At 41.1% G+C, this 27,772-nt stretch overlaps 4 protein-coding genes across 5 annotated transcripts; 1 reads left to right on the top strand and 3 right to left on the bottom strand.

Annotated features, from left to right (window-relative positions):
* Positions 1–97: 97 nt before the first annotated feature.
* Positions 98–2,409, bottom strand: LOC127372561 (transmembrane protein 82-like). Its single transcript, XM_051416450.1, has 6 exons — positions 2,032–2,409; positions 1,849–1,921; positions 1,565–1,757; positions 994–1,411; positions 408–592; positions 98–267 (listed from the first exon to the last, which is right to left on the bottom strand). The coding sequence occupies exons 1-6, from the start codon at positions 2,087–2,089 to the stop codon at positions 187–189; spliced, it is 1,008 nt and encodes a 335-aa protein (XP_051272410.1). The 5' UTR covers positions 2,090–2,409; the 3' UTR covers positions 98–186.
* A 52-nt stretch (positions 2,410–2,461) lies between these two features.
* On the bottom strand, positions 2,462–8,772 carry slc25a34 (solute carrier family 25 member 34). The gene is made up of 6 exons (XM_051416454.1): positions 8,663–8,772; positions 7,389–8,145; positions 4,862–4,927; positions 3,561–3,713; positions 3,319–3,453; positions 2,462–3,180 (listed from the first exon to the last, which is right to left on the bottom strand). The coding sequence occupies exons 2-6, from the start codon at positions 7,818–7,820 to the stop codon at positions 2,992–2,994; spliced, it is 975 nt and encodes a 324-aa protein (XP_051272414.1). The 5' UTR covers positions 7,821–8,145; positions 8,663–8,772; the 3' UTR covers positions 2,462–2,991.
* Positions 8,773–10,533: 1,761 nt separating this feature from the next.
* On the bottom strand, positions 10,534–16,954 carry fbxo42 (F-box protein 42). Of its 2 annotated transcripts, none has more exons than XM_051416378.1 (10): positions 16,759–16,954; positions 15,545–15,821; positions 15,232–15,348; positions 14,358–14,492; positions 13,703–13,856; positions 13,466–13,576; positions 12,896–12,992; positions 12,630–12,686; positions 12,395–12,511; positions 10,534–12,302 (listed from the first exon to the last, which is right to left on the bottom strand). In XM_051416378.1, exons 2-10 carry the CDS (start codon positions 15,813–15,815, stop codon positions 11,247–11,249), a joined length of 2,115 nt encoding a protein of 704 aa, XP_051272338.1. In that variant the 5' UTR covers positions 15,816–15,821; positions 16,759–16,954; the 3' UTR covers positions 10,534–11,246. The 2 variants fall into 2 exon arrangements, with proteins under 2 accessions (XP_051272338.1, XP_051272337.1); XM_051416377.1 differs by lacking the exon at positions 16,759–16,954 and adding an exon at positions 16,510–16,713.
* A 1,981-nt stretch (positions 16,955–18,935) lies between these two features.
* LOC127372580 (SUZ domain-containing protein 1) lies at positions 18,936–24,228 on the top strand. Its single transcript, XM_051416477.1, has 4 exons — positions 18,936–19,634; positions 21,277–21,326; positions 21,430–21,699; positions 21,816–24,228. Exons 1-4 carry the CDS (start codon positions 19,584–19,586, stop codon positions 21,925–21,927), a joined length of 483 nt encoding a protein of 160 aa, XP_051272437.1. The 5' UTR covers positions 18,936–19,583; the 3' UTR covers positions 21,928–24,228.
* Positions 24,229–27,772: the final 3,544 nt, after the last annotated feature.

Here is a 27,772-nt window from a genome sequence, read left to right as displayed (position 1 = left end):
GTTAGTGCTTTAAAAGGAAACAGCAGCTGCTATATGGTGGAAAACTACAAACTCCTTATTCTATTCTTCAAGACTCAATAACAGTCAGTACACAATAATCCTTTACTGTTTTATTAATATCAAGTTTTAGTACATCTTGTCACTGGAGGTAGTCACTGGTATTTGAGGTAGATTTCAGGTACATCATCAATTGTGATCTGATGATGTTTTCTTTGTGCGTTCCCTTGTTTTGTGACTGGATTTGCTCAAGCTTGTGTCTTCTTCATCCTAAAATTGAAAAATGACAAGTCAATCTCACCTGTCATTTAAACATTTCTCAAAATTAATAATAAGTTAGAGTAATATAATGAATACAGAAACAGTCATGGGGTAGAAATGATGGCTTTAATGCATTGATTCACACCGACCTTTAACGCAGCTTGCAGCAGGTCCTGGGAGGGCAGCAGGCAGACTGCTTCACCCAGGAAAGTGATGAGGATGTGGAGGACATCAGACCAGTCACCCACAGTCAGCATGAGCACCAGTAAGGCTCCCAGTCGCAGCAGTACAGTGTGCATCAGGGCTTCTGTACCAGTATGCCGATTCTGGTCCTCTGTGTAAAATGAAACAAAAAGACTCCATTACACAATAATGCTTAAAGGTGTTTTGTGCACCCAGCAGTAATAACTATTGAATAATGGTATACCAGCTTGTGCTTGAGATAGGGGTTGTGTTTTATATGTATTGTGTCATTTCATATTTATTGTCAGTTTTATTGATCCTATTTTTAGGTGTATCAAGTATTGCCCTTTTGTTTATTAACATCAACACAGGTTTTTTAAATTTAGTGGCTATGTGGGTCCCTGAGTTTGTGTTCTTTCATCTGTTGTCTGCTGTGATTCATGTCTTTTGTCTTATTTGTTGTCAAAACTAGTTTCTAATCTGATCTAAAAGTTTTCTCTCTCCAGATGTATTACTGAAGGACCATTTTCATTCCCCAAATAGTTCAATCACCTTGAATATAGACCACCAGCATAGTGTAGCAGAGCGTCAATGGAGTCCAAAACTTCAGAGCATCTTTCTGGGACAGGAAATGGTCGTAAATCGTAGTGGTGGAAGCCACAGTTGCTAGAGCAAAGGCCAAGATAACCGCTTTTTGCAGTGATGCCAGTATGGTGTGTCCAGAGGTCAGGAGGTTGATGCACTTCCCACAATAACGCTCTGTGCTATGTAGTGGGTAGAGTCTGGCCACATGGCTCCACAGATCGTAGCTGGCGCTTGACAGTGCCCAGCTGAGAGCAGCTGCCAGAAACAAGCTGAGGGAGCTGTGTGGAGCCCCCTGATGGAGGAAGACCAGAGTACAGGTGAGGCCGCAACCCAAGGAGAACTGGCTCTGGATCAGGAGCCGGTCTAGGCCTCTGCCATTGGCATCCTGAGTTCAGATACAGGAGCGTGGATGAAACAAGATCAGATCAGTATTAGAAAGATCAATACAAAGAACTAACACTGAACGTGCACTTGCTTATAGATGTAAAACAAGCTTAAATCAATCAATTAAATCAATTCATGGGTTTGATTTACTCACCAGTCCTGCTGACACCCAGGCAGAAACCACTCTGAGAGAAAACTCCAGCACTATCAGAGAGGAAACCCTCGAGCCCACCAGAGACAGGAGGACCGCCAGGGACCAAAACTGGAGAACATCTTTCCAGTTCCCCCTCAGAGGATTGTCAGGTGAGGATGACCTCGGTTTGCTTTCAGTTTCAGATTCAGAATCACTGTGGAGAGAAAATTAGATAATATCTATATATACACACTTCGCATAAAATAATCTATATATTGTCTTTCCTTTTTACAAAATAAACTCACCTGATTGTTTGAGTGAAGTGGTAAACTCTCATCAAATTGCACAGCACTGATATTCCACTTGCACCCACAAGACCTTTAAAACACAAATAACACCACAACCAAAATAAGTATGTAAAGAAACTACTTTACATAGAAATACTTTAATATTTTATAGCCTTGAGGAAGAAAAACACGTCAACTCACCTTGAAAAAAACTGTCTATTGGGTTTGAATCAAGGATCCAGGAGTAGGGCAGAAACATTTTTGTTTTCCTCGTCTCAACAAGGACACTACGATTTCTCACTCATGCTACCTCAATCTAAGACCTGATCAGAAACTACAAGTCAGTGAAAGCTGAATTCCTGCGAGCCAAACAGTCACGTTGCCTTTATGTCTTTCCTGCCGATCAGGTCGGCTCCATGCTTCAGTCTCAAAGGTCAAATGTGTTTGACTGCTTTTGTCAGTTTAATCATTTCCTGATGAAAGGGGCTGAAGATCCTCTCAAAAAGATGATTAGGCTCACAGATCAATCAGACACCTTTAACTGGGTCAAAATCCAATTAGCTTACAATGCGTCTTAGATATCATGTATCTTGTGTCCAAGATGATACAAAAACAAATATATTTAAACACATTTCATACAAAAGTCTTTATTATTATTGTTATTATTATTATTATTATTATTATTAATAATTGTCATCAACTGTTTAAAGGCTTGAAATACCCGTAGGTTACATTTCTGTAAATCAAATCGTTGAATGAAATGGCATTCTTGGCTTTAGATACCAGTAGTTCATATGTCAGTAGATAAAAACATTCACATCAGATGTCTTTCTTCAAATACAACAGACAAGGCAACTGGAGTCATCCATCAAACTGTGACAGTTTACAGCAGCCTCACTATAAACCTGGAATACATAGCTTATGTTTTAACAATCCAGACCCGTTGTTCAGGTCATCGGCTCTCCATTGATATCCTGATATTTTTGAAAGCCACGTGGGCCTCATGTCTCTCATTCAAGTCAGCACGTGGAAGCCCGAGGCATTGCTTGTAGATTAATCATTTGAGGTATTAAAGTAAAACCTGATAGTTTGTCAGCTACTTTTTTTTTATTAATTGATGGACCTCTTAACAGTCAATCCTGCACAGTTGTTTGGGATGTTTTAGCTTCTTCCCTGGCTGTGGTTGTCCTTTATTGTCTGTTGCCTCATCACATCCCAGAACAGCATGCTGAGCACCGTGTGTGGGGCTAAACGCAGGAAGACTGGGCCCATGCCTTTATACAACCCCAGCAGGCCTTCAGCTTGGCACACCTTCAGCATACAATCTGAAAATCCATGATACAGACGGCCCTAAAACACAGACAAGGAAAAACAATAAGTCTCCGGAGCTGTTGTGTTTGTTTGTGTGTGTGCATTTAGCTAGAAAACTTATGAAAGTCTTTTGTGCCATTATTGAGGCCAAGAACAAATCTGATGTCTTAAACTCACCCTATGAGACTCATCCACCGGCTGGTTGTAGAGACGTGTACTAATGACATCAAATGGTGTCATTGTGATCGCCACAGCGACTCCACTGATCATGGCAGCTATCAGAGCCGTAAGCCAGCTGTTTGGACTAAACCACTGAAAGGAAAGAAAGAAACTGATTATCAACTGAGGTTTGACTTTAGGCTGACAGCAACTGTTCGGTTACACGTGCTATAAAAATGTCAGCTGTTTCTCACGTCTACCTGGGAATGTGACACCCAGTCCTTGGCCGAGGTGAAGGTTGCCAGTTGGGCAGCTGATCCCACCATGACTCGAGGCACGGCCCCGTTCACACCCCTCCAAAGGCCAATTAAACCTTCTCTTCTATAGATGGTAACGAAGGCATCAGATACTCCCTGAAATGGAAGAAAGCAAAGGCATCAGTGTGTTGGAGATAGCAGTTAATAGTACCTCATGCTACTGTGTATGTTTTTCTATCATGTAGCGGTATATTATAGTGATAGAAACATGTTTCAACCTTTTTAGGAGCAACTTTCCGATGTGTTAAAAAGCTTTCTTCATGCACATAACTTTGAGTCCTACTAGTATAGTAGAAGTTTAATGCTGCATGTGTTAACTTATCCACCTCTAACAAACTTTAAACAACAAATACATCTACATCATCTATGGGAGGTGGAATGGTGTACTGACTTCTGAACTATTTGTGATGCCCCTTACAATCAGATTTTCAATGAGCACAAAGAAACTTTCCACTTTCAGCAGATGAATGTGAAAACATCCTTCTAGTGTCAAACTCATTCATTCTGCACAGTGAAGATCAAACATTCAACTGTAGAAACAATAAGAAAAACACATTTTTGACTGGAGAGGGACTTCAGTCAAAAACTTTCCATATTATGCAGCTTTATACATCAATACATTTTAGAGGGAAATATAATTTTTACTCAAATACATTTATTTGAGCGGTATGACTAAAGTTGCATAGTTACTTTGTAAACTAAAGACACTGAACATATATATATATATATATATATATATATATATATATATATATATATATATTTATATTTATATATTAATCACTCTGATTAGATCAATTAATCAGATGTAAGTTAGGTGGAGCGATGCTGTGAATTATGTAATGACACCACTCTATATGTACTAATGAGAATGATAACAGGGTAAGATGTCCCAGCCCAACAGGTTCAACAAAACCAGTAGAATGGTGAGGGAGCTGTCAATCAAACGCTGTTCATACACCCACACCCACACAAACAGAGATATCAGTTTTAGCAAATGATGATAAGTATTTAGTATTTACCTTAAACTATATATAACATTAAAATGCTGTTTTTCACTTTAATGCATCAGTTACCTACTGTATCGGTATACTTATATATACTTTTACTTTGAATTTTGAATGAATGATCTTTACTTATATTAGAAGATGTTTACACTGTGTTATTGCTACTTTTAGTTCAGTAAACAACAAAATAATTGGAGATAAAAGAACATATATGTTCATGTGTTGTATAAGTCTTACCAGGTGGTTATGCTGGTGGCCCACTGCTATAGTTTGCACAGTTTGAGCCTGCAGATGGGTCTTCACCTGTGAAGAAATGTATCACACAAGTTTTAATGTGTATTCACAATGTACAAGATACTGTGCCAAAGACAATAATCTACATACAGACAAAACCAGACTTGTCACTAAGTTGGATAATGTCTGAGTCAGATGCCAGGATAACTAATCTAACAATTACAGGTAACTCATGGTTACATAAGACTTTGTCAGGATCTTGTCATTTATTTGCACCAACCCTTAACAATCAAACTGCTGCAGCTCAACACCAAGACCCCTCTCTCCTTGAGCTCATATAAAGCGCCAATAAAATAACCTTCACTTCTCCTTCCCTCATTTGCTGTCAACAGCACAGCGCAGAGCCACCAGATATTGTATATTTTTGGCAGCAGTGGGTATAGTTGAAGCAAAGTGCAGGGTATATTTAGTAACCTAGATATAGACAAACACGTCAAACAGTATTGTCTTTCCATGACGGTGCAAAAGGTTAGATGGTTTTAAATGTATTGACTGACAGCTGTGGCAGAAAAACAACAACACTAATCCTGTCCTATAAGCAGGATCCTGCAGAGGACATAAGGAAATTAACTGTGCCATTAATCCGGAAAGAGATCGGTGTGAATGTCAAAACGTCTGAAAATGATCATTTATGAGTGCTTCAAGTCTCGCCTGGCTTTATAGATGCACATTAAATCTGTATCTATTTTGACAAACAAGAGTGGGACCTGGAGAGAGGACAGAGGGGCAATAAAAAAGATAAATTACTCATCCGTCTGGACCAGATATGGTTAAATTGGCTTAAGATCATATTATTTTTCATCTTGTGTTCTTTCAATCTAGATGTAATTTAATTAACTTCAAGCTGTGACTAACCTGACTCTACCCCCCACACACACCTGTGTAATGATACTTTACCTCACAAGCACTTGCACTGGGTAAAAACATCAATCCAGGACATTTGAGACACCTTTGAAACTGAGCTGGTGCGCTTTGATGTCGCTGTTTGTGACGACTTACGATACAGTAACGCTGATGGTTTCCATAGTTTTTTCACATTATTAGAATTGTGACACATTTATTTTTACCCAGTTAGGAAGTTGCTGTTGTTTTCCCATCTTTCCCCTTTAAACCATACGTTTAAGAGATTCAATAACACAATCTTCTAAAGTATCTTCCATATTTACAGTCTTTTTAGTACCAAAATCCCTCTTTGTGTTACTACACAATACAGGACCATAACTTTTCCTGTTCCTATATTTTAACTTTGAGCTATTTTATGCTTTAGATTCTCATTTTTATACTTTATTTTTTGTTTGAGCTTTGTTAGAGGGTGGCTAAGAATTAAGAATTCCATTGCCAATGATTGCTTCAACGTAACTGTTGTGTATATGACAATAAAGAACTTGAAACTGAGTAACACTATCCCGATTTGTCTAAGTCAGACTGCTGAACCCTCATATTATTTCATTTGTTTTAGTGCACACATGGGTAAGTGAGTGTGTCTAATAGCAACTGAACTATAAACACCTCTTTCTCTATAATGTTGCACAAGCTTTGTGGCGTGCGAGTTAACAATGTAATCTAATGTGTGTCACACTGATCTCGTTTACAAGGCCGACATATGTGTTATGTTGCTGTAGATCATTACTTCAGGGGAGGCGAGGGAGAAGGGTTTGTCAGCGAAGATACGGACACAACAGGTGCAAACATGATCTAATTTCTCGTCATAGATACAGTATGTGTGTTGGCCTTAAACTCTGAAAACAGTACAAGTGTTATGCTGAAACCTTTTGCATAATATATTTAATCCTTCCCTCAGAAAACAATTACCTGTATCATCTTTCCACATTTACTCTCTTGTCTTCGTTTCGCTTATGTCAGTCGTTTGGCTGTTAATTAACTTATTCAGTGTAACCTAATCAGATTATCCACTCTCAATGGTGCATGAGGTTTCAATTTTCTAGTAAGATACCACCAAAGTGGCATAATGGCTGACATCTCGTCCAACATTTGAGGGAAATATTTCAAATGTTCACAAGAAAAAGGAGCATAAGACTCTCTTTCAACAGTAACATTAATATATCCTGAATGTAACATAACAAACACAAAAATCACATAGTTGTGACTGTAAACATCTTTGTTATAGACAGTAACTGGACACGATATGAACTGAACTACAAATGGCTTGTAACATCTAATGACTTAATCACAAAACCTATAGCGCAATGGTTCCTGTCAGGACCCCTTCAAAGGGTTGCAGGATGAATGTATGGGGGTCGCCAGATGATTACCAGTGTAAGAAATAATAATAACTAGTTTTCTAATATTTGCTCTTCTCTTGCTAATGCTGTATAGTTTCATCTCTTCAGGCCTCTAAAAACCAGCGCAATCAAACAGTCTGAGAAGATAAACAACTGTTCACAACTCAGACGTTCACCCTGTGATGAGCGGCCGCAAATAGAGATTTCAGGCAAAAAAGTAAACTTACCAGGTAGGCAGGAGAGGCAATGAAGGCACCCAGCGCCCCTGCCCCTGCCCCTGACAGCAGACTCCCCCCATGGAACGAGGTGATACCCAGAGCTTCACAGTAGGAGTAGGAGCCCAGCCTCACACCATTCATCACACCCTGGTAGATCAGTCCAACAGAGAGCCCCTTCTGCAGGCCCCGGAGCCCATCTGTGCGGCCCACCACCCAGAGGGCCTGCAGGACTCCACGGTAGTGTCTCTGGTAGGATCCCCGTGCACACAGCTCTCCCTGAAGCTGCAGACGGGTCTTTACAACCTCCAGGGGATTGGTGAACACGCAGGCCGCACAGCAGGCAAGGGCACCCAGGGCGAAGTCCAGAGGCGGCCAGACAGCTGGAGGAGGCGACGAGGGGCCGAAGACACCGCGGGGTACCGAGGACACAGTGGATGCCATCCTGTGTGAAGGTTGGGCATCAAACAACACAGACTCTACTGGTTAAGTGTTCAGCAGCCGAGCACTGGTCATCCCTGAGAAGTGATCCCTGAGAAGTGAACTTCACAGTTTGTCCTGTTCGTCCTTGTGATGACTCGTCCCCCTTGTCCCAGATTGTCAGGGAACAGAGAGAGAGTGTGTATTGTACTTGGTACAGAACAAATCAGCTTGTGTGATAACTCATTCAATGTCTGTTTAGCATGTTCCTCCAATGATACTACAGGTCAGTCCTTCTGTATTGACTTTCGTTAGCTTCCTTGACTGTCAAGCTGTTCAAAGGCACCATCTGCAACACAATGTATTCATGCTTAAGCAAACATTTTTAGGTTCAGGTGTGTTTTTCAGAGGCTCAGCTCTACATATCAGGACAGAGAGGCCATGTGCCACAAGACAAAAGACTAAGAGGAATCCTGCTGGAATGGAAACATTCAGGTTTTAGGTCTTCACATGACACACCTCACATATTTTAAAAACCTGTCCGAAAAAAGTTCCTGCCGTCTCTTTAAACTTACAGCATGAGATTCAACAACACTACAGCTGGAAATGCAAACACAGATAGAAAACAGCTTCATTTAATACTAAATCAAACATTAAAGGGTGCATCTTTCAGAGCAGACAATCCCAGGATCACCTGACACGAACCAGTCCCACACCACTCTCATTCAAACCAACATACAACTAAACTAACAAGTACAGTTCAAGTACCAAAGGCAAACCCGCTCCAACAGAAAACTTCTCTCATGTGCCTGTTCAAAAGTTGGAAAATATCTCTTGAATTTGGTTACTTCATTCAGTTAACTCACAGTGTCCAGTGCTCCTGTGCAGCTCCATTCTTCCCCATCATTGTAAACATGTGTCCTCAGCACATTCATTGTCAGAGTCTCCTCCCACTGCCTCAGGTCAGAGCCAATACCGCTTCAGTCCCATCTAGCACATCACCACGTCCCTAAATCTGCACGAATCAAATGGCTCTGAGCTAAACTGCCCCTGCTCTGGTCCTATGGGAGCTCTCTGGGTAAAAGGTTATTGTTGGTAAAAGAGGGGGGGTGGAGTGTCTGAGGGAACGGAGAGCAAGGATTCAAACACTGACTGAGAGTTGTCCGAAATAAGGTTAATCTGCCAAAGATAGTACGGATAATCTCTGAAACAAAACAAACAAACCAAGGCTGTGTTCTATTTTTGCACCACATGATTCAAGTAGACATATTCTCAGAGGAACGAATCATTTAGAGGCATTTTGAGCATTAAGATTAAAATTCATAAATGCTAATGACCGTTCATTGAGAAATATGGTAGCTATAAATTACACTTGGAACAAATTATACATCCTGCAATTGAGATGAGTCATCTATGTGGTTTTTTCTCTTGTGCTGTATGCAACAGAGCCACTAGAGGGCACTCTTCTAAGCTCTATACATTACAACTACTCCAAACACCATCAGATAGTTGACTGAATAAATCAAATGCAACAACTAAAAGCTTGTTTTCAGTATTGGAAAGTGGACAACAACAATCTCACCACAAAGAAGCTTCTGATGGTTTCACATGATCTTCCTCAGCTGATGGAGTTTGGCTCAGTTGTCAGTAAGTTGTCATGTTCACTTTTTTAAATACTTCTCATGGAAGCAAAGAAAGGCTGTAATCATTGTAATCTTATAATATAAACTGAACAACTAACTGTAAAATGTAATCACTAATAAATACTTACTTTTAAAATCTTAATACCACTGAATTTGTAGCATTTAAGTTTTACTTTGAATGCCATTTGCCTGGTTTTATCCTCTTGAGAGAACACATTATCACATATTGAGATAGAAAATGTAGATGTCCAATATTCATCAGTCATTTTTTTTATATCTAAAAATTCAACTCAATAAAAAAGTTTTAAATTTAGAAAACCTGAACACCCAAACAACCAAAGAAAATAAACTGTGAGTCACATGATCCAACACATTCACATCCCAGAGACAACTGTATGATTAGAGTTGGTTGTTTTAGAATTAAAAATATTTTCTGACAATGACATTATATTCAAATTTAAGCTTAAATTATATGGTCTTTGGCTGATATGAGGTGTCCATATTTGTTTGGTTTGCAGAAACTGCCAAGTTGGGTTTATTGGAGCTTTTAAAAGTTTCCCAATGAAAGTTCAACTGACGTAAACATTATTTTCAGGTCTGAAACTCATATTTACGATATTACATGAACTCAGCAAAAGCACTTAAAGTCAGTACATTTTCACCCTTAAATTATTGGGTCTGAATTAAACAAACTTTGTGCAACTTTATCTTTTGTTTCAATTTGATTTGATAGATCCAAAAATGACAAACTGAATTTAAATAACTTGAATATATTTTTTGGAATATTGGACACGTGGAATCATGTTTCTATTTATAATTGGCCTCCTTAAAATGTGTTAAAAATGTGAATTCAACCAAATAAATTCCAAGATTTTTCAGGTTTTCAAACTATTTTAAAACTTTAAATTTAGTAAAATTTAAATAGTTTCACGTTTGTTTTGGGTTTCTTCTAAAATTCAAATTATTATGAACTCTCTTTGCTTCTATATTTCTCACCTACACTCGCTTAAGTTTATACAATAAAAATGTGAAAATCTAGATATCAATGACAACAAGGCAAACTATTCACACACTCACACAAGGAATATTAAGACTTTGACAGAGCAAACATGGAGGCCTTTATTGTTCAACTATGTTTATAGTACAGTGCCACATCTCTCACCAACCATGGCCCCCGACACACATTAGTCAACAACTTTAAACCACCACCGTGCACACAACACGCACACACGCACGCTCACACTGTTTTCAATGTAAACATTGCAGGCTTAAAGAGTGATACAAAAAACAAGGTAGTCGTCAACCGTTTCTGTTAAAAGCGTCCGTTCTTCTGGAATTACTCTCTCTCGAGTTCAGGGTGACACAGAAAAACAGAAATGTTATTGTTTGGTTGATCACCTTTTGGGGAACAACAAAAAAAAAAGTCCTGTTCTCTCTAATCACCGCAGGCCCAAACACACGCTCACACACGCGCACGCACGCACACACACGCTCGCACACGCACACACACACACACACACACACACACACACACACACACACACACACACACACACACACACACACACACACACAGAGAGTCAGGATTCTCATTCAAACAATTGGTTTTTATCAAAGTGTAGTTAGTGTATTTTGAACGCTTGCTTTAGGCAGACGGGAGAATAGTGAATTTCTGAAGTGGAACATCTAACAATGATTATGTTCTTTTCCCATAATCCTCTCTATAGGACAAAGGCCTTGTGTGTCAATTCCCTTGTGTGGTCACAGGGTGGAGTGTCTTGTCTTCCCAATCCTGCCTGGAGCTGCATTACCTTTTAGCACGGACAAAGTACAAGGCGTTGGTTTTAGGGTAGTACTTCACATTCTGTTTTTTGTCCATGAGGCCCCCAAAAATGATGAGCTCCCCCCTTCCCTGTACCACTGTGTGAAGGCTGGTCTCAGGTGGCCCTGTGACCGCAGCGGGAGTCCCGTTCCCATAAACTCTCCAGGACACCACCCCAGCAGATTTGGCCCGGGACACATCCAACACGTACATCTGCATGGGCTTGCAGTTGAGAGACTGGTACAGAGGTTTCCCTACGTTCAGGCTCTGAGGTGGGTGATGGCCAAGACGCCGTGCAATAGGTGGGATAGCGTGTCCGTCAGCTCCAGCAGCCTGTGGAGGGCTGGAGGAGGATGACGGAGGGGTTCCAGGAGGACCCGCTCCTCCACCGCTTCCTCCTCCCGGAGAAGCCCCCTGTGTCTGAAGGGAAGACGATGACGATGATGATGGTAAAGATGAGGAAGATTTGTTTTTCACTGCCTCCAGACCTCGTCTTAAGGCAGCGGGGGACACTGCTCCTGGGGGAGTGCGCGGGGAGCCTGCGGGAGGTGTATGCAGGCCGTTAGTGCTGGGCACCTCGGGGTGGTGAGCGGCAGAAGGGGGAGACTCCCAGTCATAGTCTGTGGAGGCAGGAAGGTGAGGGCGAGAGGGGGGAGACGCAGCCTGGGCTGGGCTGGTCCGGGGTGAAGGGGAGGATCCATTTAATAACGGGGGAAGTGGAGGAAGAGGAGGGCTGTCTGGGCCTTGTGAAGGAGATGGTTGTTGGGATGAAGATGGGCTCCCATCTCTGGCACTTCCTCTCGCTGAAGGCCGAGGTCTCAGCGTGCCCCATCGACCGTTTACACACGGAGCCTCTTCAACAGCTCCTAGGACAACGCCAGCGGCCCCGCTCCGAACAGGAGACTGAGAGCGCAGGGAAGGCGGTTCGGGGCCCAGAGGGGCAGGTGTGGCACTTATGGGGGAGGGCCGAGAATTCAGACTTGGGCTGAGCGGTGCACGGCCAGATGGAGCCTGTGAGAAAACCACCACACACTGACCCACCTTGAGGTAAATGAACAAGAAAAAGCCACATTAGTAATCAATCTCATGACTACACACGCAGAATAGGAGTGACAGCTGAGACGGACACTTACTCTACACGCTGGGTGACACCACAGCTCCGGGGCCCCGTGGTCCTCGTTTTCCACTTGCAGCTGCTGCCACCTCCATGGTGGAGAATCCATGTGGAGGAGCCAGGCATCTTTAAGGAGCTTTAAACACACCAGACAACAGGAAAAGTCAAGACAGTAAACACTTGCAGTCACAGAATATTGGCTCCAATATATAGATATGTTGTACTGATAGTAGCATGAAGTAAAAACAACTTACTGCATTGGGGCCTCCACAACCTCCCAAGATGAGCAACGTCTGATCGTCAATCACAATCTAAAAGGAAAACATTAAAAAGGGTGATTGTTTAATTTCATATGAAACTGTTAAGTGGAGGTGCATGGAGAGGGGAAAGCTGTTTTACAGGGTCACAACTCCAGCAACATTTTATTTAAATGCAAACTTTATTGTAAAGAAGTTGAAATGAGTTTGTCAGAGAAAAGAATGGATTATTTTATCTAACTTGAATGTTGAAGCCTGCTCACCTGTGATTGGCCTCCTCGTGGGTGGGGTGATGGGCCAGATATTGGTGGTTTGGACCAGGACCACTGCTCCAGATCCAGAACCCAGACTTCATTACTCCTAATCAGAACCATTAAAGGGGACAACATGTTGAGATGTGACAGCCAAAGATTTCATTCACTACTTCAATAACAAAAGTTTGAGACTTAAAGCTGAAATGTGTATGGTTATACATTAAAATATCATTACATCCATTACTATAGTGGAGTGTGATAAAACACAACCTTTGTTGGGGACTGTTGATCAAATCTGTCAAACTAGACAGATCAAGGTCTTCTAAAAGCCCCTCTACACAGCTCCTGTGCTTTATACAAGTCTATTTTTTTCTGTTATGTATGTAATTACAGTGAAGGTGTAACTGAGATACATATCACCTGACACCTGAGAAGTCAATGACATTTTTACAATCTACTAACAACAAGGTGAAACACCTTTGCAAACACGACACTAGATGTCCTGTAATCTTTTCCAGATTTGAATCCGCAGCTGAGTTTTGGATTATGTGTAATTACATAGAAGTAAATCATTCGTACATTTGACGTGCTCCTAGTGATCCCCCAAACACCACCATTGTGTTTCCAATTACAGAGGAAGAGTGGCCAGCCATGGGTGGAGGTCCATGCGTTGTTACTATACAGTTCCACCTGAGACAACAGAAGAAAAAAATGTATCACAAAACAGAAGAAAAATATGATGAAGAAAAGTTCAATTGCATAAAGTTTCATCCTTTCACTCCTTTCACTTTAACAAAGTACTGAAGTCTTTCTCACCAGTTCTTTGAAGGAGAGTAGGTGTGGATTTCATCAAAAAACCTTTCTGGTTGGTGCAGTGGATAAGGGCTGGGGCGAGTCCATCCCCCAAACAGCACTAACAGATCTTTGTGCATCACTAGAGTTGCTCCAGCTTTAGGAGATGGATAAGAGCCTGTAAAAGAAAAGACCAATCACCAAACAGCTTCCTACTTAATGCCTTAAGTGAAAATGGTTGAACAGAAATGGACAACATAATTCTATTTTCACCTCCCATACACGTGATGAAAAGTAAAAAAACCAAGACACACCACCTGAGCATTAATTTTATGATGTAGTCGACCAAATCTCTTACAGTAAATGCTGTTTACACAGGTGACATACATGGAGCCCTGTCTCTTAATCCTTACAATGCAATTTCATAAAAAGGCACAATAAGCTCTAAAGTTTACAGCCATAAAATATAAGTGCATTAGTAAAATCATTTACTACAATCTCATCTCATCTGTGCTTCTTTATTTTTTTATCACCACCTCCTCAAATACTGTGTAGTCAGCTGCTGCTGAGCATCAGACTACTATATTCACTTATGTGGTTCGCCCTCCCACAATTTCCCTTACATAAGCCCCATGTGATATGTAATATGCAGCTTTTACTGCTCGTAACCTCCTTGTACCTGAGGCTAAAGGGCGGATCCACTCCTTGCTGTTGAGGTCAAGTCTCCATAGATCATTGAAGGCAGCATTGCAGCTACTCTGAGTGCAGCCCCCGAACACATACATTGACTGGTTTGAGTCATAATAACATGCACCTGCAGTCAGAAAAGGAAAAATTAACAACAGCTTATTAGCAACTGCAGCCACCAGTGAGCTTTGAGCATTTTCTTTAATACTTTTGTATTCACAGTTGCATCAAGAGATTGTTTCAGAATTTAAAATAGACATTTTTCAAAATGGCCTAGTTTTCTCAATCAGATGACCTTAAAATCCAGTTAGGTTTGTCTAACACTCTAAGGCAAATTATTACATACATCATGAGATTCTACATAAACATAAAGATAAACTAAGTGGTATTAAGGCATTTTATGTCAGTGAATGTAGCTCCAGCATTTGTCACTGAACATGTGCAAAATTCAAAGTTGATCACAAATCACTGTTTTTTTTTTTAAAGAACATTTCTGATCAAAATGGAAAGCTGGGGATAAAAGGTTTGCATCAGGTAGATGCTGGAAACACGAATAGTTGCTGCCTCCATAACACAAAATCTATTTAAAGTGATTGTGAATTCCATCAGATAACAAAATGGATTAAGGGTCTGATGTTGCTCTTTTCCTGAATCACTAATATTTCACAGGCCAGAGGCCATTTTATCTGCTGCATACTGAACTCACAATCTGATCCACCGCTGAAAATAAACTGACACAATTTGATACACAAGACGTATAACCTGGAGTTGTGTAGTTTTGATGTCCGGGAAAAAGTGGTTTAATTTAGCACCGTATGCATGAGGTGCAACTAATTTTGACATGAAGCATTGTAACGCATACTGACTGTGTGAGAAGCGCTGCGTGATAGGGGTTCCTGGATATGGGTACGTGCGACTTTCCCACTGGATATTTCCCTCCTGGACAGCTCTCAAGAAACCGTGGTAGCACTGATAAGCAACACCTAGTTCAGATAAAATATTATTAAGCAACATGAACACAAAAAAAAGTAGAGGACAACAACAACATTTTAATGAGAATTACTTTTTAAAACTTTCCCTCTCAGGTGTTTCAAGCTATGTGCCCACTCACACCCACTGTTACCAGGCCACCTTCTGATTCAGTTTTCATGTAAGATCATGCAAATATGTGAGGCGTACCTTTAATGAGGCGATACCACTGCTTACATACAAGCGCAGCAGTCTTGTGCTCCTGGTAAGGTGAGAGAAAGGACAGAATGTATTCAAGAACTTCCTCTGGCAACTCCACCATTGTCCTTCCCCCTTTGGCACCACTGTCCATGCTCCCTTCTTGTCGGCAGGACCCCATCTTTCCCTCCACTTCCTCTGCTATCCCAGCAGGCTCTGCACCATCGTCCTCTGTATCCATGGCAACAAAGCATCCATCCTCATTGTCAGGGGAGTGGGACATTATTGTCTGTTGAGATATGAGCAGACATGTTAGTGATGAATGCAGTAATATGCATGATGTACAGGAGCATGCTGACCATCCACTACGCTATCAACAGTGATTACAATGTAACATTACTTCCTTTCATACTCGTCCATTTAACATCTGCCCAATGTGTTCTTCACTGCCTTTGTGCTGCTTAAATTTAAAGAGGATGAAACCCCTAAACCCAAGACACCCAATGACTTTACCAACACAACATTTTTGTGGCATTTAGTGCTCAACAATCTTAATGATCACATCCATTGTCTGAAACGGGTGGTGCCCTTTCTTCAGCCCGAGCAGCTGGCCCCTCCACATAGCAACCTCTTCAATCGTTAGCTACATCTAACTTAGCTCTCGTTAGCCGTCACATAATAAATTAAATGTTGGTCTGCTAATGCTAATTACCACCTGAAAGCTAACTACCACGGAAAAAGACATGAAACTAAAGCCCCGCAGCCAAACGAGCAACCCTAAACACCAGTATTTCACTGACTGACCGGCGTGCAACAGCTCAATGTTACTGAATTAACATTTGATCCTCAGAGAATATCTGCTAGCATCGGCTAACGCTAGCTCACAGATCACGAGCATCCAAGCTATCGTTAGCTAACGTCAGTGGACCTGAAGCTAGCGGCGCACAGACCGAGATCACGCGTTTTCTTTTAAATACCTCTGCTCGACAAAGTGTGGACTTCCTAATGATCTGACACGACATCCTCTCAGGACGACAGCCACAGCTATCGCCTCACCCTGAGCTAGGAAGCTAGTCGACAATGTTCAGTGTACTGCTGGTAATCTTAGCTAACGTTAGCTTGTAGCCCAGGCGGTGTTCAGTAATTAACCAGCGTCAGCTCCTCTAATGTCTCTCCCTCCTCCTCCACGACATGTTGTCAAATAACTGTTGCAGAATTATTCCTACCGTTGTTTGAGACGTGTTTGTTTTTTTTTCCTGTGGTCTGTGAGACTGTATGTTCCCTCTCCTTCCTCCTCCCCCCGGTATCAGCTCCGGAGGTTCCTCTGCAGCCTCCAAACAGTCGCCATCTTCCGCTCTGTGCACAGCGTCCTCCGCTGCCTGTCTGTGGTACCAGGGTGGGTCCTCTGTACCACACACTGCGCCCCCTGCTGCCGGGGGCAAATGTGCTGCCGGGGGCAAATGTGCTGCCGGGGGGAGTTACAATCACCCTACATTGATGGCTCCCAACATTTTTCCTTAAATAAACCCCAGTTTACTATAATTTAGTAAACTAACAACCCTCTGACTAAGTGACATATTTTATGGAAAAAAAAACTGTACAATGAACCAAAACAATTTACATTATAATGTTTAAAAATTATACATACTTAATGGGTTTATTTTTGGGGAGGCAAATTCAGTGTTTTATTGTCCCTGACGCTGTTGTTCTATTATACAATTTACTTTACGTGTACAATTCTGAACCAAATGCTGAGAGATTGGGCTATTGTGTGTATTATACGTATTTAAAGTTTTCTTACACACTTTAAATCAAGAAGGCCTCACGACCCCCCATGATTCTTTGGCAACCCCCAGTGAGGGTCCTGACCCCACAGGTTGGGAACCACTGCCCTAGATTACCACTTTTAAGTAGAGGAAATTAACATTACACTTTAATATAATCAATGATGTGTTATATTAAAAAGGTGGGCTATTTATCTCATTTTGGTTGTAGTAAATGATGTAGTGACATTAGGTTTTTATTAGATTTCATAAACACCTGTGTATCAAAAAAGAAAGAAAGAATGGCCAGGTTGTTGTATATTGAATTATGCTTTTTCCACCTGTTACTTAATCCTCGATTAAAAAAAGAACCCGTTTTCATTATTGATTTGTTGTGTACGCCTATCACATTTCATATATTTCTGCACCCAAGAATAAAATATCTGTATTTAGTTGCCCTGTTATAGGACTGCTGTAATTTCATACCCCAGTGTTGGCCAGCTAACATTTAGTTTCCCCCAGATTTATTATGCAAGCAATGATGCTGAAATCAAGACACAAAACGCTTGTTGAACCCTACATGTATAACCAGTTTCTTCCTATTTTTTATTATGTTTTATATTTATTTTTAATTATAAACAGGTGTTACTAATAACATGAACAGTGGCTCTGTTCTATTCAAGTCACATGCAGTGTGACAGTGAGTCAGCATGCACAATACCAGCACCCTGAAACTACAGGAGCTGTATGTATACTAATTCACTCATCATTCATTTTATTATTTACACCTGTGTTTTTTTACTACTCTGCCATGTCAAAATGGGAATACATCCAATTTAAACTTGCAAAATATAAGAGTTTTGTTAACTGATCATTGTGGTGCTGAATACTGTGAGGAGTTGATTCATCCCTGAGTTAACAAATAATAACAATTATAATACAAACTAGCGGGTTGTATGAGAAGTCTAAGATTAGAAATGTAAGCTGGTCTTTGGTGATGACATAAAGTAACTATTGCAGTTTTTTAAAATCACTTTAATATTGTTTATTTAAATCGGGTGATACTACAATTATGCTGGCCGTATGATGGTGATATTTATTGCACCATAAATACTTGGAAATGGGAAATCCTTAAAAAACTGCCAAAGAAACCACAAATTACTTCTCTTAAAACAGGGCACACATCATTTAATGTGCTATACATTGATCATAGTCTGACCAACATGTGATAAAAATCCATTAAAATTGTATAAAACATTGTGATCTGGGGTGCATGAACTATATCTCTGAAACAACTGCAGAGGTGAGAAGATGACGGGCTGTAATGCTGCGTTTAAGTCACCACCGTTCATCTCTCATTTACTGGGAAATCAGATGGACACCGTTTATAACATGTCGCATTAAGATTTTATAATTTATATGGATTAATTTATTACCACATTTCATTTTTATTTCTATCATAAATTATTAATCTTTTACTTCACTAATATTTTTGCCGTTGGGCCTTTTTTTTAAATTTCTGTCTGCTAGGCAACGTGAATGACGCGATGTTTTTCTCGGTGCGTCGCACAGAACGTGAACGCAGCAGTTGCGTTCAACAGCACCATGCTCCACACAAACAAACAGCCCCGTCCAACTCTGTGTCCTGCCCGCCTGAAACAACCACGGTGTGCGGGGAGTACCGAGGGTGGCTCCCTCTAACTTACTCCGAGGCAAAACACGACGTGTAATGCAGTTAAATGAGCTTTTGTCAGAGTCCACATATAACTGACGTTATCCTGTCGGTTGGTTGTATTGGAACTTGGAAGCTCCATAAGCTACCGTTGATATAACGTCATTTCCCTCTCTGTTCTTAACGGTTAAAACCTGAGAGCCGTTGCTCAACTGTCAAACCCAGCTAACATCAATGTCGACAGCTCAAAACTAATCGTCTGCCTGTCTGTGTGTCTGTCCGAGTCTGTCTGTGTGTACGACACCAGTGGCCGGTTGTATTTACCGAGGTGGACGTGACGCCAAATTTAAAGTAGCAGGCAGCCAGGGGGGGATTGCCCTCAGTTGAGCGTTAAGCTATCAGGCTAACACGCGGCCAGGGGAAAGGTTTGTGGAGAAAAAAAATCATAATAAATCTGTTCATTCAGCCCTCTTTCATCGGAGAGACAAAACCCGGTGAGACTGAGCTCATTCGCGGGTCTTCGTGAGCGCTGCCCACCGTCCCATGCCCTCTGCGTGGATGGGAGATAGTTAGCCAGCGGAGCCGAAGAGGAAACCAGCCAGCAGTTCTGTTCAACATGGAGGATGAAGAGGTTGCAGAGAGCTGGGAAGAGGCGGCGGACAGCGGGGTGAGGAACACACTAACGCCGGACAAATACTGTGCTAAACAAGGTTATAACCCGGTTTCTGTTTGACATTCAGACAGTGACACAGTTTGGGTCTGCGATACGGTGGCTGTGTGCGCTGCTTTAATGGAGAAACGTGTTATTTATGTCGGGTTTTCCTCATGAAAGAAAGCAGCCTGGCTTCCTGGCTGAGTCTTGCAGGCCTCGCTGTCCCACAACGACGTGCGGCTGAACCTGGTCTCATGTCCTTTTATTTACTCAGCACATTATTATGATGTGTGGACAAAGATAATACAAAGAAAACTTAATTTTTACGAGGTGGACTTTTGACAGTAATGTTTAGACCGGCCCGTTGCGGAAATGACCGGCTGCACCCAGGTGGATCATTACAATACCATAACAGTGCAGTAATGTTCAGGTTTTATGATTTAATCAAATGGATAACAGAATTTTCTACAGGGTGTTGGTAGATTGATTCTGATTTGATTTTGGCAAACTGTGCTAACTATTATTATCTTATATCTATATCTATATCTGTCCCTTGTAATTACACTTTATATTCTCTACTATTAATATTAAAGGGTAAATGTGAAACATGCAATATAATAGTCATAGCTATGTTTTCATTAGTGTATAATCACCTTAAAATAAGAATTGTTGTTTTCGTTACCTTAGAAAGAGCCATTTTAATCTACAGAGGGAGCGGGTCCTGTTCTATACAGGCCGCCATTTTGAACCGCCATGTTTCTACAGTAGCCCAGAATGGACAAACCAAACATGGCCATAGTTTTGCGTAACCATATTTTTTCCTATATGCTTGTAAGGGGAGGGTGAGGCAAGTTCACCACTAAAAGGCACTAAATCCTACATGCTGGTGCTTTGATGTAATGTAATTGAGTTAAGCTGCATTTTTATGTCCTCCTGATTATGACTGAATAGTAACCTGAAATCCAACAGCTGGGAATGTGTTGATATTAACTCAGAGATATAAGACACTATGTTTACAACTTACCCTGCCAACTTTTTATTGGTTTAAAACTAAATATGAGTTTCAAAATGCTGTCTGAAAATGTACATAACAAATGTAATGAATCACATTTTAAGTGCTGTAACCCCTTTAGCCCTCCATCCTCTTAACATAGGAAACTAACTAATACTCCATACAGTGTATTGTAAAAGCCATAATCTGTAGTATGTGCAGTTCTCCACGCACACCTATAATTTGTTTTTAAATTAGTTTTGTATTCAGTTTTGTGTTATTTTTTTGTTTTAATAGACTAATACCATACTGTCAACAAAAAGCAAAAGTAAACTCATGGTTGCTATGAAAAACAGATCAATATCTTGACAATTGTAATTTGATCTTGTAGCTGTCCATGTGTATAGGGTGCGGACTGCATTGTCAATTGTAGGTCACCTGTGTGACCAGAGATCAAATCCATCCCTCACCACAGAGAGCTATTGTTGGTTTCTGATGATTGAACTGTGTCATATCTTTCAAAAGCATGTTTTGTTAGATTCCAGCAACCAGGCAGCCACTTCCGGATCCTGTGAAGTTTATATGTTTGCTGCACTGGTCAATGAGACAGATGGTGAACATGTTGGACAGTAATACCATATGTAATAAATATGTCTTTCTCCTCAGGAAATTGAGAGAAGGCTTGAGGCTAAGCTGAAAATAAATCAGGAGGCAAAGTAAGCAAAGAGAAAAGTTATCAAAAATGTTCAATAGATGGTAAGAATGCATAGAAGTTTTTTCCAGTAATTTTGTTCCTCTCTCACCTTTTGACCTTTACAGGAAATCCAGCTTGGGTTCGGGTGGCTCACCTGTTCGAACTGCTATTGTAATCCAGGATGACTCTCTGCCTGCGGCACCTCCACCACAAATTCGAATTTTGAAACGTCCTTCAAATAACGGTACGGCAGGAAACGCTGCATCCTCATCTCGTCCCTCTCAGCAGATGAAGTCTTTGGCCCAGCGGGAGGCGGAGTACGCAGAAGCCAGACGAAGGATTTTGGGAAGTGCTTCCTCTGATGATACGCCTCAGGACAATCCATGCCAGGACAGGTAACAACAGAGAAGAACAACAATCACTAGACACAATAGTTTGAACTGAGAGGAAAATACCTGGAATTGAAAAACACTGTTATGTAACTTGTTCTCATTTCTCCTCGTATCGTTAGGCCAGCTCGTATGAGCACGCAGCAACCATCAGAACCAGTTCGTCCAAACAATCATGTGATCCGCCAGCCCACCGGCCCAGATGGCACCTCAGGCTTCCGACTCTGCAGATAAACAGGAGCTACCTGCTGCAAGGAATCAGCTGTCTCCCTGAGAGGGCATGAAGGGTGGCAGTTTAAAAGGGGATGCGTGTGGTATGAAGAGCAGAGTGGTGGGATGATAAATATTTGACAGACATTAGAAATATGAAGACGTAGCATGGATTGAAATCAACTTCTCCACCCTCTCTCTACTCTGCTTACTGGCATGGTCTTTGCCTTTCACCTTGTCTTTTCCTTCTGGGGAATGTTGCAAGGGGCTGGCAGAGATCAGCCAAAGATCTGAAACCCCTTCTGTTCCACACTGTGAACAGGCTTTTGCCTCACATCCCTACACACTGTGATACTTTGATGTACCATGAGGTGCCCTATGATTTTAAGTATGATTGGCCGGCTGAGCGCCAGGGCATCAGGTGTCTGTCTCTTCAGGGAGAATAAGGAGACCTCGTTTATCTGTGGGAATTTCCCCGGAGACGTGCAAACGAACAAGCTGGCCTTTCCACTGATGGAGCGTGGATCATGGCTGGGTGTCCACCGGGGAGCTGGCCTCAGTTTGTGGAGTTCAGTGGAAATTAAGTGCTTGACAGTGCTGAGAGTTTGCTGTGTGTTCAGCAGCTTGAGTGCAAGGTGATAGAAAGTCAAACTGATCCAACCCTTTTAGTGAAAGTGCACAAAAGTGCGTTTTAATACTGTAGTTGCATAGCAATGGCAGAGGCCCAGACCAGCACTTTCCACAGTCCACAGGCCTCTTGTTTGGCACTGGTGGCTATGAAAGAAATGCCCGGTGGGCACACAGCCTGTGGCCAAAGATTATAGATCGGAAGGACAGAATGTCACAAAATCTAGGCTTATTCAAGCAATAATAATGAATTTACTCCCTGGATTATTTTTTACTTATTGCCTAATTACCTGTGCCGTGTTTTGTTTCAGATTATCTTTTGTTTTAAACAGTTTACGTTGTTTCTTCATGTTTTTTTTCTGAGACATAATATCTTTAGGTCAGGAGATCAGTAGTGTATCAGATTAGATGACGTAGTCTGCATAGGAAACTGTACTGGTAGTGTCATATTCAATTTGTTCAAATTGGAAAAAGTCAGACCTATTCATAAAGTGAAAATCCAAAGTTATTGTGCATGTCCCTCTGTGTTGCCTTGCTGTTTCTGATCAGAATAGATATGTTGAAACTTCTTTTATAGCCAGCTGCACTGCATCTGTCGCAGTATATTGACCGATTGTGCTATTGATGGTGGTTGCTTCAGAAATAACGGTTTGATGCCCAGTGTGGAAGAAGATATAACCACATGACCGCTGCTTTATTTTGGAAAAAACTGTCAGGGAAACTTGTGGCAACAACTACTATTAGAAATCTCATCTCAGCCAGATTCCACAGCCTGGTCTTTCCTGTGGTGGTTTTCACACAAAAGGCTTTAACACCATTATTTGTTGCCACCTATTGAAAAATAAATCAATCTCATGAAATACTGATGAGTTACTAGTACTGATAGTTACTGGCAGTTTCACAGCAAAATGAACCCACAGCAATCTTTGAACCTTTTGTCACTTGTATGCCTTAAATGAGAAATTCCTGGCTACATTTTCCAGTGGGTAGTGCTTGTTAATCTTGTGCTCTTTTTGTGCACTTTGTGATTATTTCATTGAATAAATCCAAAGCTTATAGCTGCACTCAGCATGAGTTTTAGGCAGACACAAAACCAGACTCAGTAAGAGTGCAATAACGATTTTCTTACACAACTGTGCTTTTTAACAAATAATTTCCAGTGCCAGTCAAACCGCTGATTGGAAATACTCACAAGAACTGTAACGAATAGAAACTATGATTAACAGTAAATTAATTTGCATCTACACTGCACCAAACTTATTGTTAAAACTACTGCGTTTGTATCACTCATTCCAACATCACCAGTGAGTGCAGTGTTGACAAATGTCTGGGAAATTAAATGACGACTTCTTGTTGTTTGATGACAGAAATATAAATTGTCCATTACAGCTCAAACATCTCAATATTTCTGTTTTATGAGATAGTATACACTGTTTGTAAACTGGGCCTACAACATCAAGGATAAAGCCCACAATACATGCTGTTCCCTGGGGATCAGATTCAATTCTTGAAATAAAAGTGATTTGTAATCATTTTAAATTGATAATTAAAATCAACCCATCCTGTACCTTTGTGATCTACCCATGAAGCTTTGTTTCAGCCATTCACAGCCACCTGTCTAGTTTTGATGTCAGTGTTTATTTTAAAAACACAAATGACATTTGAATACCCTTTAATAAACACACTTCAAAAACAGAACTTGGTGTATGTTTGTTTTATATTTTGTAAAAGTTGCTTCTTGAGCAGAAAGTTGAATGAATTTTAAGCATATATGTTATTTATATAATAATATATATGTGATACTGATCGAAATGAACTGAGTGTGGTTAATATAAAGACATAAAAATTACAGAACATTTAAGCCTTCAGTGGCAGTGGCTGCTTGTATTCAGTAGTTGCACCAGTGACAGTGTGATTATGTCTTCAATGCGTCATATTCACACTAACCTGACAAATTGGAAACTCTGACAATGACAGCTCTGGGCTGAGAAACCTTATTTAAAATCATGAAGTGCTTTAGGGCTCTCTCTCAAACTTTTTAAGCGCAAACTTAGTTATCAGGATGACTTGCAAGTCGGACATCATACTGGTAAAGAAATTATGTTTTAAAAGGTTGTTAAGAACACGTTTACATGTACATAGCAGCAATTAGTGTGTATATGTTTTTGCTCCAAGAAGGCGTGATTAATGATTTGTTTTCAGCTGATTTGATCAAACAACACATTACCAATAATATAAAACAGGCTATTAAATTAAGAGATTGATACATTTTATTAAACTACATGTGTAATATGAGCCTCACACACATTACTGGAGACAGACAACCTCCAGCCACAGTTAATGTGATTTTACAAACTGCTTCTATTCCTCATGAAGCATCGGGAGCCTGTTCTTCCTCCTTCAGTCACACACACGTGACATTGATAAAGGTCTGCAGGCGTTCATGTTTAGTGAGTTCAAGAAATAGTTTTTCAAACTAATAACATTAACGATGGCTCTGTTCCAGTAAGTCTCCCAGTAAGTCCTGACAGTGTGACAGTGAGCAGGCCTGCACAATACACCTTTCTCACAGCAGTCTTTTTGACATGAAATAGTAGGGTAAACAGGTGATTTCACTTATTTTGGCTGATTAGACACCTTAATCTAACTCTCCTGTCTCCTGTGGAATATACAACATTACATCATTATCTTTATCATTAGCAGTGGTGGAATGTAACTAAGTACATTTACTCAAATACTGTTCTTGAAGGAAAATAAAAAAATAAAGGTTTGTCAAGGTTGAGGCACAAAGAGAACATCTTAGTTAAGGTATATTCACTGTGACTGTTGTTGCATGCACTAGATGATCTGTTAAACATCTACAGACAAACCTGTTGGTGGACTCCAAATACAGTGCCACCCATTTCAGACAGAAATATTATTTTTTACTGCGCTTCCTGTCCAGTGAAAACCATGTATCTCCAATAGTGGTGGTTTTTATTTTTTATTTTTGTGATAAACCGAAGGGCTAAGTGTTTAGGCTAAATTTATGGGTTGAGAAAGTTCTCCCACTTCTTGAACTGAATACACTATTTAAAGTAAAGGGTCTGAACAGTGATACTGTGCAAGGTTCATTCAGAGTCTTTTTTACCAGGAGGGAAAAGGAATAACACAGTTGTTCAATTTTCAGTGGATGAAGTAATAAATAAGGAATACCTCACCCAAAATGCATAATTATGTAGTTGTCTCACACTATGGGTCAGTATTTATTACAAAATATGCACCTCTTCTATGACTAATACTTATTACATAATGATCCCTACTGAATTAATAGAGAAGTTAAATAACAAACTGTAACTACTACTGGCCCATTTTTGTAGTAGTCTTACAAGAGTAGTCTTATATGTCACTGTTTATAACACAGGGCGTAAATAGGGGCATAAACCTACTACCTACTTCTCCAGACACCACTACACCACTGGATCTGAACACCTCTGGATCTGTATGTATTATCCCCTTCAACTGTCACTGCAGCCATTTGAGGTATATATCATCAGTCTGTCTTTATATATAACTATATATATATATATTTACACTGAACAAAATTATAAACGCAACACTGTAGTTTTTGCCCCCATTCATCATGAGCTGACCTCAAAGATCTAAGTATGTCTATCTAAGATACACAAAAGGCCTATTTCTCTCAAATATTGTTCACAAATCTGTCAAAATCTGTGTTAGTGAGCACTTCTAATAATCCATCCACCTCACAGGTGTGGCATATCAAGATGCTGATCAGACAGCATGGGTATTGCACAGGTGTGCCTTAGGCTGGCCACAATAAAAGGCCACTCGAAAATGTGCACTTTCACTGTATTGGGGGGGGCAGTATCTGGTGTAACCACCATTTGCGTCACGCAGTGCAACACATCTCCTTCGCATAGAGTTGATCAGGTTGTTGATGGTGGCCTGTGGAATGTTGGTCCACTCCTCTTCAATGGCTGTGCGAAGTTGCTGGATATTGGCAGGACCTGGAACACGCTGTTGTATACGCCGATCCAGAGCATCCAAAACATGCTCAATGGGTGACATGTCCGGTGAGTATGCTGGCCATGCAAGAACTGGGATGTTTTCAGCTTCCAGGAATTGTGTACAGATCCTTGCAACATGGGGCCGTGCATTATCATGCTGCAACATGAGGTGATGGTCGTGGATGAATGGCACAACAATGGGCCTCAGAATCTCGTCACGGTATCTCTGTGCATTCAAAGTGCCTTCAATAAAATGCGCCTGTGTTCGTTGTCCATAACAGACGCCTGCCCATACCATAACCCCACCGCCACCATGGGCCACTCGATCCACAACGTTGACATCAGCAAACCGCTCACCCACACGACGCCATACACACTGTGTGCCATCTGCCCTGTACAGTGAAAACCGGGATTCATCCGTGAAGAGAACACCTCTCCAAAGTGCCTGACGCCATCAAATGTGAGCATTTGCCCACTCAAGTCGGTTACGACGACGAACGTCAGTCTGGTCGAGACTTCGATCGAGACCTCGATGAGGACGACGAGCAAGCAGATGAGCTTCCCGGAGACGGTTCCTGACAGTTTGTGCAGAAATTCTTTGGTTATGCAAACCGATTGTTGCAGCAGCTGTCCAGGTGGCTGGTGTCAGACGATCTTGGAGGTGAAGATGCTGGATGTGGAGGTCCTGGGCTGGTGTGGTTACACGTGGTCTGCGGTTGTGAGGCCGGTTGGATGTACTGCCAAATTCTCTGAAAAGCCTTTGGAGACGGCTTATGGTAGAGAAATGAACATTCAATTCACGGGCAACAGCTCTGGTGGACATTCCTGCAGTCAGCATGCCAATTGCACGCTCCCTCAAAACCTGTGACATCTGTGGCATTGTGCTGTCAGTGTTGCCAACTCCTCAGTAAGGGAAGCAGCTATCAACTTCCGGCGCGAGCAGGACGCTTATCCAGTGGCTCCGTGCGTGTCGTGTTGTTTTTACTACTTTATGTTTTTTTTTTTTCAACTTTTAACTCTTTATATTACACTGTGTAGAACTTTATATATCCTATGGATACAATGACTTCCTATGGACAACATAGCGGTGGACATCTTGTTTATTCAAGGGAGAAGCTGCTTTTCCACCACATACCTGAGGAGCTGAGGAGGAGGAGGCACCGAGGCTGCAGAGCCGAAGGTGAAGGCTAGCGGCTAACCGGTGGAAGTACAAGCCCTCGGTTCCGTCGATA

This window comes from Dicentrarchus labrax, unplaced genomic scaffold, assembly GCF_905237075.1.
Source record: "Dicentrarchus labrax unplaced genomic scaffold, dlabrax2021, whole genome shotgun sequence".
Classification (NCBI taxonomy): Eukaryota; Metazoa; Chordata; class Actinopteri; family Moronidae; genus Dicentrarchus; species Dicentrarchus labrax.
Note: the sequence above shows the minus strand (reverse complement) of the source record. Positions and strands in the feature narration are given on the sequence as shown.

What these genes read in the sequence shown, in the direction of transcription:
- LOC127372561 (XM_051416450.1), bottom strand. Translation starts at nt 2,089, where the DNA reads ATGTTTCTGCCCTACTCCTGGATCCTTGATTCAAACCCAATAGACAGT. An exon ending in GCTGGTGGTCTATATTCAAG is followed by an intron (nt 593 to 993) that starts GTGATTGAACTA and finishes CATTTTACACAG; the next exon opens with AGGACCAGAATCGGCATACT. An exon ending in TGCTGCAAGCTGCGTTAAAG is followed by an intron (nt 268 to 407) that starts GTCGGTGTGAAT and finishes TTTCAATTTTAG; the next exon opens with GATGAAGAAGACACAAGCTT.
- slc25a34 (XM_051416454.1), bottom strand. Translation starts at nt 7,820, where the DNA reads ATGGCATCCACTGTGTCCTCGGTACCCCGCGGTGTCTTCGGCCCCTCG. An exon ending in TTGCCTCTCCTGCCTACCTG is followed by an intron (nt 4,928 to 7,388) that starts GTAAGTTTACTT and finishes ATTTCTTCACAG; the next exon opens with GTGAAGACCCATCTGCAGGC. An exon ending in ACTGGGTGTCACATTCCCAG is followed by an intron (nt 3,454 to 3,560) that starts GTAGACGTGAGA and finishes CTTTCCTTTCAG; the next exon opens with TGGTTTAGTCCAAACAGCTG.
- fbxo42 (XM_051416377.1), bottom strand. Translation starts at nt 16,554, where the DNA reads ATGTCGTGTCAGATCATTAGGAAGTCCACACTTTGTCGAGCAGAG. An exon ending in CCACACTTTGTCGAGCAGAG is followed by an intron (nt 15,822 to 16,509) that starts GTATTTAAAAGA and finishes ATATCTCAACAG; the next exon opens with ACAATAATGTCCCACTCCCC. An exon ending in GTGGTATCGCCTCATTAAAG is followed by an intron (nt 15,349 to 15,544) that starts GTACGCCTCACA and finishes TATCTGAACTAG; the next exon opens with GTGTTGCTTATCAGTGCTAC.
- LOC127372580 (XM_051416477.1), top strand. Translation starts at nt 19,584, where the DNA reads ATGGAGGATGAAGAGGTTGCAGAGAGCTGGGAAGAGGCGGCGGACAGC. An exon ending in AAGAGGCGGCGGACAGCGGG is followed by an intron (nt 19,635 to 21,276) that starts GTGAGGAACACA and finishes CTTTCTCCTCAG; the next exon opens with GAAATTGAGAGAAGGCTTGA. An exon ending in AAAATAAATCAGGAGGCAAA is followed by an intron (nt 21,327 to 21,429) that starts GTAAGCAAAGAG and finishes TGACCTTTACAG; the next exon opens with GAAATCCAGCTTGGGTTCGG.